Source organism: Pterocles gutturalis, unplaced genomic scaffold, assembly GCF_000699245.1.
Source record: "Pterocles gutturalis isolate BGI_N339 unplaced genomic scaffold, ASM69924v1 scaffold44470, whole genome shotgun sequence".
Taxonomy (NCBI): Eukaryota; Metazoa; Chordata; class Aves; order Pterocliformes; family Pteroclidae; genus Pterocles; species Pterocles gutturalis.
The window spans coordinates 1-11,188 of record NW_010144901.1 but is presented as its reverse complement, the minus strand read 5'-3'; the positions used below and the strand labels follow the sequence as shown (position 1 = coordinate 11,188).

At 42.0% G+C, this 11,188-nt stretch overlaps 1 protein-coding gene across 1 annotated transcript; it reads right to left on the bottom strand.

Annotated features, from left to right (window-relative positions):
- Positions 1-10,817: 10,817 nt before the first annotated feature.
- On the bottom strand, positions 10,818-11,181 carry LOC104470349 (chromosome unknown open reading frame, human C11orf87; the record flags this gene model as incomplete). Its single annotated transcript, XM_010085227.1, is given in 2 exon segments — positions 10,818-11,015; positions 11,017-11,181. Coding segments are annotated over 2 exon segments (363 nt in total), but the record flags the coding sequence as incomplete, so codon positions are not given.
- Positions 11,182-11,188: the final 7 nt, after the last annotated feature.

The window sequence follows — 11,188 nt, the reverse complement described above, 5'->3', positions numbered from 1 at the left end:
TCTTCTCTGCCACTTTGTCTTTCTACAGAAAAAGAAAGCCCTAGAGCCTAATGGTTTTATTTTGCAAAACCCCTTAAATCCATGAATAAAAATCACAATGGCTAACACTGCAACCACTGCACTGTTCATTGGAGGAAGGATGAGAAGAAACCTGGTTACTCTTAGACAAAATGAAATTGTCTGCAACTTTAGGAGGTTATATTGCTACATTTCGTTTGTTTCTCCTCTACAGTTACGGATCCCTGTAACTTTAGCCTGGAAAGTGTCATAAAATGGGAGGCTTAATTGTAATTTTAAAGAGTTTAATGAGACGATTCTATGTTCTTAAGTCTTCTTTGGAAAATAGATTTGTGTAATCTACAGGAGAAAGAGTTTTCAGATATTTAACTATAAAAAGACACTTGAACTTCAAAACTCAGCAGGCCTGTTGTACACTAGACCTTGAAAACCGTGAGATCTGCATCAGGAATACTTGTGTTACAATCCAAACCCCACTGGAATAGATGTAATCTTCCCATTAACTGCAGTTTTGGTCCAGCCCTTGATCCATTCAGTGCAGTGTCAGGACAAAAAAAACCTTGGCCTGCTTTGCTGTTAGTGAGGCGCAGAGAAATATTTGGAGGTTCAGCACAAGATTTTTTTTGCTAAAGAGACCTTGGAATAAGGGGAAACAAGGAAAGGATGGAAGGGTAAATCTATAAAAATAGTTTATTTTGGAAGGCAAAATTCCACAGCGACCACAAACATCTCATTTATTTCAGTTGACACCTCCCAAGTAGGTACATGGTTGCATATGTAACAATTTCCCCATATTTTTCCCCCAGGACACAGTTTTGTTTACACCCCCAGTGCTGTGAATTTACAACAGCTAAGACATTGTTTGGATTATTACATGTAATAGGAACTGTATTTTCACAGATGGCTTACCTTCTTGGCCAGATGTCTGTTTTTAACGGTGTCCTAATAACTACTGCATATGCTAACTTCATTCTATATATTACAAAATATTGCCTTGAAGGGACACATCCTTTATTTTTAGGCTACTTTTGTAATCACTGAAGCTACTTATGAAAGTATGAACTGGAATCACCAGCACTTGGAAGCTGGAAAACAGCTATGACTCTCTTTCTAAAAAAAATGAACGCTTCTGTGCCACTGGACCTGCCAGGCAGGAGACATGAATTACTGGATTAAAATCCTGTTTGTGACAGACTGTAGATCATTTTGTAGCTATGTGCCTCCAGATCCTCTTTTAGTCTTAGAAATCTATGATTCACCTTCTGAACAAGCTTCACACAACCATCACAATTATCAAACAAATCTCAAATTTCTTGCTTCAAAAGATTACAGTCTGGAAAACTAAAGGAAACAGACAATGCCTGGGGGTTGAAGAAAGAGCATATAAACAGCACAGATGGGCTTCAAAGATATTGTTGAGCAGCATTGCCAAATCCAAACATTTCAAAACTATGAGTCAGGCTGGTCACTAGAAAAGTCTTGAAGTTTACTTATAATTCATGAGATGTGAAAAATAACTTATTTCACTAACACCTGCATTATTGTGCAGGCACATTCATTGCCCAGCTGCCTGTCAGTTGTCCTCCTCCAACAGTTTTTGCATCCATTGGCTAATTTCAACTACATTTGACGGAAGAGTGGAAAGCTGAATGGTGTTGACTCTTATGTCTGTGGGTGGCTGGCTTGGGGGTGAAGCCCATGCTGGTGTCTGCGTGGGGAGGAAGGCAGGGATAACTGGGACCTTCTCTGCACTGATTAATTCATACCACAAACAAGCCAACCAGGTCAGGAGTGGGAGCTTCAGACTTTGTATGGGGCTGGAGGGGGATGTCTGGGGAAATATGACAGAACTCATTCAAAGGGTAGGGGGAGAAAAGCAGGCTAACACATCTGGACACCATGGGGTGGGAAGCAGGCTGCAGGCATTGTGGTGGTGGGTGTTGACAGTACCCAAAACCCAGGGGAAGATCCACAGTCACAGCAGGCTCTCCGTATTTTAATCCCAGACATCCATGACATGTATATTAAGCAAATGGGACTCATAAGCTCTTCCTCCCAAAACTGTGCTGAATGGTTTCGTGCCCCTGCATCCTTCCTCTTGCTGCTACTCCATTGCCCTCCCAGTGGTTATTGCTTCCTTGTGACTAACTTATCCACTACCCACCCGTGCAAGTGCACCATAACTGCCTTCAGATTGAAATAAGTTAGGGAAGACCTAACACTGAATTCAGGTAAAGTGGGCTGGAAGAGTGCTGTCAGCAGACAGGAGACAAGGCAGTAAATGGGAACCTTCTCAGGCTGAGAAGTTCGCCAGGCCAAGGTACCATGAAGTAAATCCTGGAGATTTTCCTTATCAAATCACCAGCGCTAACCCAGCAAGATCTTTGCGTTTCCAAAAGCTGTTTTTTTCCATGTGTTGCATGATGGGAGGTGAGTGTTTTCTCTCCATTCTCCTGTTGACAGCTATTGCCATTGCAAGCTCACTGCCTCCGTCAGTCTGAAGGAACTGAACAGGACTGTGTGCTCAGGGAATCTGAATTCCTCCTCCTGGCCCCTTGCTGCAACAACTGATGCACGTCAGTGGAGAAGAAGCACAGCTCTCTGGTGGTGAAGTGCCCAGGCTATGAACAAATAGAGATTTGTCAAGATGGTGTCTTTCAGAAGCACACCTTTCTCATATAGATTACAGCGTCACATTTCTCACTTTATTTTGACATAATTTGAGATTCTGCTTTCCAGAACATTAGAAGAAATCTTCTGAAAATGTTGAAACAGAGAAGGCCTAGTTGGAGCATAGTAGTCTCAACAGTTTCTCTGGAAGCTATAATAGCTGAACATTTGAACTTTTCATTTATAAAACACATTATACCCAGATTCGATAACAAAGGAGTTGTGTAGTACTATCATGTTTTCTCACTTCCGAGAGTAACGACCTAGGAAATTTGCCCTTGTGCCTGCAGTATGGCTACAGTGCTATGCAAATACTAATACTAAAACTCATCTGTCACATTTCAGCTACCTTTTCTGCTCCTCTGCTAGGTTCATCATCATCTGTTCACCCCAGGAAGAAGTGACTTTAGAGAAGCTCTGTCACATAGGTAATGGCCCATACAGTAGCTCAGTTCTAGACGTATATAAATCCAGAATAACTGAAGTGGTGAGCCGAGATGTCTTGAGCCTGCTTCACTGTAGATAGGTAAGAAGTCATGGCTGTCTCAGGGTTTACATGTTTCTTGATTTCTGTTCACATGCAATCACTGTTTACAGATTTTTGCAGTGACCCCATAGGATCATCTAGACAGTTGTCCTCCTTTACACATCAGTGCTGCCACATTGAACAAGCTCTAACATATGTGCTGGAAGTGAAGGCTCCCCCATGCTATTTCTGAGATCTGTCAAAAGGATGATTTAATGGAAACTGTATTTCTATAATGAAAACAAACATACTTTAAACAGTTCAGCTGGAGTTTATAAAGAAGCAGAGGCTCACTGACTGATTTTTCTAGCTGATCAGCAAAATAAAAGCATGTGTCTAACAGCATGCAAGACCACAAGTACAAGAATGGATTGTGATAATCTGATTTAAAAGAAGAAAATGTGGACCAAGTGGTCAGCCATTACCAGACATTCAGTTGACCTTGTCTGTCTCACAAGTTTTATATATATATATTTGCCTATTAATACCTGTATTATCACCACATCCTCTCATTTATTTAGTCTCCACTCTGTAGTAACTGATATTTTTCCTTACAGTGGTGTTTTTGACAGGAGAGAATGGTGATTTCCCAGCAGTTTCATCCTGCAGTCTAGGGCTGGCAGCTTACTCAGGAAATGTGATGTTCTTCCAGAGCCAATGGACCATGTCAAGAAGTGTGTCCGGATTTCTCAGTCTGTTTGAACTCCAGCACTTCCTCAAAAGCTTTTGCCTTATTGCAGCGATTTTGATACTATATCAATATGGTTGGGCTATGGGTAATCACATGACAATGCTGCATCAACATAACAGCAAAGTCCTAAAGTGTCTTTGCAGAAATCAAACCAACTGATCACTTAAAGAGATAAATTTTCTAATGCCAGAGATGGGCTGAGATTACCCATTGGAAGGAAGAAACACGTCTGGCCAACATAGCCCATCCTATGGAAAGACTGAACAGACAGGGTCTCTAGTGGGGAGTCAGGTTGACAGACAGGACACAACGAAAGCTAAAGGAAAGCAAGCATGAGCATGTTACATGTAGGTAACCCCCAGGTGATCCTCCACTGTCCTCCACAGGAGCTGGGTATGGACTGTGAGTCAAAAGACAAGACAAATCCACGTGCCCTAGAAATACTAACTGCAGCAATCAAGAGTTTGATGACACTGGCGCGGGATGGACAGCCAGCAGGGAGTGAGAAGTGGTATCATTTTGGGCACAGTCCAGGCCCCACTGAATTCAGGGAAGTTTTGCCATGAATTTAATTAGCGATGGGTTGACTCCCAAGAATTGTATTTTCCTGTATTCTTATTACATTAGTCAGCACTCTGCTCAAAAACCACACAAGGCTGTTTTCTGCACTGAAAAAAAGTGTTATGAGTGATGAAATGGTAAAATAAACATTAGTTGTCTTGGCTCTCCTTCATAATATGCATTCCACTTCAACTTAAAAATTAAATTGAGCCTCTCAGTGTGACTGTTCAAGCATCTTGCCTAGCCATTCGTCTCCCAGCTGTGCAGTGTACCACTTGGACCTCGCTGACAAATGTAAGCACTTGAATAATCCAAGCCAGGTGATTAGCATAAAGACTCTTTTAATTTGTATTATGGTATCAGCATTTTTTTAATGTATATGATACTTAATGTATTTATTTCAGGGCTGTATATTTGCAGGTTCCATGTCTTTGTTTAATAGATAAGTTATATATTGCAAATAGATAAGTTATATATTGCTTACTACATAAATAGCTTGGCAGCTGAGAGCCTCACAATGTGTGAGTGACAGAGCCAGGAACAAAATGTAAAGGTGCTCATTTACAATCATGAATTCATCCTCCAGCACATGCTGCTTTTACTGTATTATAGAGCTAATATTTTCTCTTTCTAACCTTCCACACTTACCCCTTATTTACAGTACTCATAATCCCCTAGGATACTTTATTATTTTTACATTACAAGGTGTTAGAAAAGTTTTAACCTGTATTTTGTCATTGGCTGTGTAGTAAGCAAAGCTAAAACCATAAAAGAAAAGCAATCTACCTGCTACATGTGAATTATTTCAGAAGAATTTAGGTAAAAATTTTGCTTGATTGGAGGGTGTCTGAAAAACAGAGGACAAAGTATTATTGTGAAACCAACAAAACCCACAGGATCCTGTTCGTGTACGTGTATTTTGCAGTGCTTGCTTCAAATTATTTGTCCTCTTTAGAAAAGTAAAATAATGAACAGATTATATTACTCCTTTTCAAGGAAGAAAACAACAAAGAAAAGCCAACTGGAACACTGCATTACATAAATAAAGGCAATTTTTACTGACAGTGTTCTGATCCATATATTTATTTATTTCCTAACTCACACAAAATTGATGCTTGTGGAGGCATTGGGTTAAAAGGGTTGGAAAATGAATTCTTCTAGTTATCCACAGAGAACATATAGTACCAATGAAGCAACGAAAACTTCTTTGACTTGAATAAGAACTATCTCATATATAATTTACAGAAATGAGATCTAGTGTCATATGGAAAATGATTTAGAGCAACGGTATCAGGAAGGAGATTGCTGTTTGACTCTGCTGTGGCTGGAATGGGTCACCCTTCACCCAGGTCCCTCCAGTGGATGGGGAGGCTTCACTTCCACAACTCCAAACAGGAAAACTATCCCCACTGCCACGTACTTCACCTGTTTGCTTGTCAGACAGTCACCACTCTCCTCAGTGCTCAAACACCATCTAATTTTTGTGAGTTCATAACACACTTTCTGCACTATTGAGTTTGTCTGGATTCAGACCAGCGACCTACATGCAAAAGACTAAAAACAGAAGGAGGCTCTGTTCTACTAGAAATTTATTTAGCAATCAGATGAAAAACTTGGCTTCAGGGGAAAAAAAGAGCTAGATACCAGAAAGAGATGAGAAAGTCCGTCCTGGATAAAAGTAGTTCTAACTTTTAACATAAATGAAAGTGTTATTAAAGGTTTGTATATGAGTCATGCCAACTTCTATGTAGATGAGAACTGTAATCAAATGTTATTTAAGTCATTATAAATTTTGCTACTTACACAAAAGAGGAAAAAGAATGTTTTCTACTTCATTTTTCATGTTTCCCTTCATATCTTGCGTACTTATTAAAATGCAGGGTTTCAAGTACCCATAGAAAAAATACAAACGTGCAGAGAGAATAACCACTAGAAAGCAAAAAAACTAAGTCCTATAACTGGATTTAAAATAATTCAGTCTTGTCTAAAGAGTCAAATCATGTTCTTTTTCCTCCCTACATAAAAGTTGCACTCATAACAATAGAAGAAGAAAAGCACAGTTGCTTCGAAATACCAGACATAGATTTCCAGAAACAAGATAGCAACTACTCAGAAATGCTATGGAAAACACTAATCACATAGTAACTTGCTATTTACATTAAAGATAGTAGCCTTTAAAATTAATTAAAAATAAAAGCAAAAAAACCCCAGTGTTTAGCCATAGGACAGTTTTGCCTCTAATGTGGAGTCTCTGTTCTTTGCTTTTTGTCCAGCATTTCTTTCAAGATATATATCTATACATACAGATATATGTCTGAGAGAGATGTATCAAAAGGTAAAACTTAATCTGGATGGAGAGCCTGCAAATTTCATCTGAGACTACATTTGCAGTAGATAAAACCCCACAGAAAAAATGCTGGAATGACACATTTTAATGACATGATATTCCTTGTCCATGATCCACATAGGATCCATGTAGAAACATAAATGCCTCCATCTGTAGAAGCACAGCTGACAGCAGCCTTGTGAGGTCCCCAGTGCCGCCAGGCTGAAGCATCCCAGCCCTCGTGATTTCCATCCCCGCGGAGGCTGCTAAGACGGCTGCAGAGCAGGGCCCTGTGGTGGTGATGTGGAGAGCTGTCACCCTCTGTGTGGATTGCGAATGGGATACAAGTCCCTTGGCAGTCAGTGGAGGATACTCCTGTGATGCTAGTGGGAGCTGAACAAAGCCCCGGGGCAGCAGCAGGCTCCGAGGACGGGAGCACAGGGTGAGGCATCGCCAACTCTCCAGTCCAGCCCCAGCGCTTCAACCACATCTCCCGGTGAGCTCTCAGTTCTCATGAGGATCTACAAAACAAGTCACTGCTGTCGTGCCTCTTCCACGGGACGATGGCTGGACCGCACAGCAACTGTTGAGCGCTGCAGCACTTCTTATTCTTACACATGCAGGATGCTAGTGGGCCACCATCCCCAATTCCTTATTCAGAACCAGGAAAATCCAGCTGGAGGATGTACCCCTTAGCAGAGGAAAGATTGTTCTTCCAGCAGTCGCTACTCAGCTGCCTGGTCCCCATCGTAACTTGCTGAAACCAGCGCAAATTCACAGGAAAAAGAATGTCCGCATCAAGAGGCTATAAATCCTTCCTTACATATGAGAATGGTACAAGCATTTGCCTGGCATCTCTATCAAATATCGTAGAAAAGGTTACACAAAAATATTTAAATATATGGATACAGATACATAGATATTACACTTGCATAAAATATGTATATTCAAAACCCTTTGGGCAGTTTCACAGTTAGCTGAAAATGTATGCTTTAGAAATATGAACAATTTCCTACACTTTTCTAGTTTAAGTAGGTGGGGGGAGGGGAATGAAGCATCAGCCTTATTAATACTGAATGCTAAGTGCAGAAGTTTAGCTGTAGCTGTAGGGTTTTGAAGCAATTGATTTGACAGAACCTCCAAGCATAAACTCCGTTTTAAAAATCCACATCTATTCCCTAGATTGCTTATTGTTTCATGAGAATGAAAACCTACGTGTCCTGCTTGTATCAGCTAGATCTCCTGAGACCATTCAATTAAACCTTATCATTTTGCAATATTTCAAGATAGGATTGTGTATTGGGAGTACACATGAACCCTACTGCAGTATTTTTGTGTGACAATAGGAATTTATAACTTCTTGTATCTTGTATAATTTAACTTTATAAATGCAAAACCTTAAATGACACCACAAGAAGCTCACAGTTCTGGGAAACTTAAAGTCAGTATGAAATTTTACTTATAGACCACATAATTCACACAATTTACATAAATACAGAGATATTAAAATATTAAATCAAAGCTAATTAACAGAGGATAGAGGTTTACATATTTTAATTCTAGTTACATTTTTGCAACTACTTTTAGTGCCATGAGATTATATAAATAATATATATACCCATATATCCATCATATATATAAAGATATATATATCTATATCTATCTCTCCATCCTTTTTTTATTTAAAAATAGGGCAATTTTATAACTGCAATGAGATGTGACAAGCAGTACACTTCTGGGGAATTATTGCATGCCTTGAGTGCATAAGGCAGAAGGAAGAGTATCTGACTTCAGACACTAAAGAAGTGGAATCATCAACCAGAAATGCACTGGAGTGATTTGGAACATCTTATTGCTTTTATAAAACTTGAAATTATACACTGTTGGTTTTGGTTGTTTGTTTGTTTGTTTTTTTTTTTTAAAGGCACAAAATAAAGGGGAAAGTAATATCTCTCTATTTAGTGGAGATCAACAATCAGGAAGCTCCATTACTGTTCACTGAACACTCTTCATCATCCTAATCTATTCCCTGTGGTGCAATACCGTGCTGCAGTTGCATAAGAAGGTTAAACACAAAAGTTCATGCATCCTTTATTAGGGGAAACAAAACAATGCCAATTTCCTTGCCCAGCAACAATGAAGTGGTCATTAGCCTCCCATCATACTGGTGGCTAGAGTCAGCCATGGCTCCCATCAGACTGCAACATGCAAAACACCATTCGGTCCAAGGTAGGCTCGCCACACTAACCTCAGCTGGTGGAGCAGCTCCTGGAGCTGGATGATACAGTACTTGCCTAAAACGCTGGAGGCACGGATCCAAACTCAACGGCAATTTCCCATCAGACCAGGCAAGACCGGAAAGGGGTAAAACTGGGTAACAGAAACATTGCCCTAAAACCTCTGCATTTTGAGGCTATTAGAGGATTATGGAGCAATTCTACCACTCTCTTCCCTGGTTTAAATTGGTTAACGGCATTCACTCCTGCCTTACGGCCCCAGATCTCCCGGTGTGTGTGTGTCTGGGATTTTTCTAGCCTAATCACCACCCTGGGAGACAGAGCACAGCAGAGAGGGAGTAAGTGGATAAAAAATGTAAAAAACTGTGGACTATTACTAACTCCTCAGAGAACTTTGAATGCCAGGATAGAAAGAAAAAAAAAAAAAAAAAAAAAAGGAAAACCCTTGGGATCACTTTTTTTTTTTGCTGTATTTTTTTTAGATGTCAATATGCACAGTAGAGGGCTGCCTCTGCTATGAAACACGAGATGTTTCAAAGTTTGGATATGGCACTCTGTTAAGGCACCTCCAAGTAATGGTCATTGATTTAATCGCTAAGCAAAGCTGCATTTTCTGTGCCCAACACTGCTTCCTCCAACACACACAGTGCTAGCAGCCACTCACACCTGCCATCCACAGGCATAACAACTCCTGGTGCTTCCTAGGGAGAAACACCACCAGCCACTTCTGAAACAAATATTCGCCAGGATTTAGGAGTGGACATTTTGCACAACTGCATGGTTTATTCTCCAAAAGGGGAAAGGGGAGAAAATTAAGTGTTGGCTGTCCCTAACTGCCTACTAGATTAGGGGCGTTAAAAATACATATCAGCCTAGAAAAGTAGAAGCCAGCTCTGTACTGCTGCAGGATTCCTTGCTGGGAGGTAAAGCTGAAAACGCAGGAGTTCAGTGGGGGGTGCCTGGTGCAGAACTGGATTTGTTTCAGAACCAACAGGAGGTACAAGAACACCGTCCCCTGGGAGAGGACAGGCAAGTCACTGCACATCCCCTCGCCCTGCCACACAAAACAGTACTGGGCATGGGCTTCCTGGCATGGGGATTGGGGGAAGCATTTGAAGACGAAGCGAGCTGAGAGGAGAGGAAAGCTCCAGCATCACTCTGTGCAGACAGCTGGCTCCATCCCCCCAGCCAGCAGGACACTCAGCATTGCAGTTGGGGGCATGGGGCCATGGGGCCGGAGGGCGCTTGCAGTGACGCCCAACTAGGGGTGGCCATTTCTACACAAAACAATATCCAGTTCTGGAAAGGAGTGAGAGGGGTGGGACAGGGGCATAGGTCCTAGCACAAAAGGAGAGACCAGGGTGGACTGTCGCCCTGCTCTGAAGGGACAGGGGGTCCCAAGGCACCCACCAGACCTGCCTCTCCTCCCGCCACCACTCACCCATGCCCCAGCCCACACCATGCAATGCTGACTTTCTCAAGAGAGTGGGATCGTCCTGGTCCTTGGAGTAATGATGTCCAGGGAAAAGGGACCCCCCACCCCTGACCCTCTCCTCCACGGGGATGACTTGATATTTGGTAGCTGTGTGCAGCTCCTTCTCCAGTAAAAAGACACATCCTTTCCTTGCACAGGCAATGAGAAATGCAATGTGATCTGTCATGCGCTTGGATCGTGGGCTTTCTCATTCATTTGAATTAGCAATGTTTTCTTCTTCTTCGGGGACTAGAATAATCACTCAGGTATTTACAAACACCAACCAGCGCCTTCGCGAGGTCTCCCCCAAATCATCATGACAAAATCACCATCTGCAAGAGCCCCGCACCAGCTGTGTCCAAACAAGCCTGTGCTTGCTGAGAACTTGGGGTTGCTGAGGGAGAGGGGTGCTGGATCTCCGAGTCCTGGGGGGGTCTTCCCAGCCGGCTGTCTCTTCCTTGGGGTGCCTCTCCCTGCACCACCATCCCAGGGAGCTGGCTGCCGCTACTGCGGGCTGCCGCTACTGCTGCTGCAGGTACAGTGGTCCCGTTCATACTCCTCCTGTGCCTTTTGCATTTTCCGCTTCTTCATCTTCCTCTTGTGGATGTGGAAGGTGGTGAGGGAGAGGAGAATCAAGCAGAAGATGAGAGTGACCAGGACAATTAAAACCAGGGTGGATGAGAAG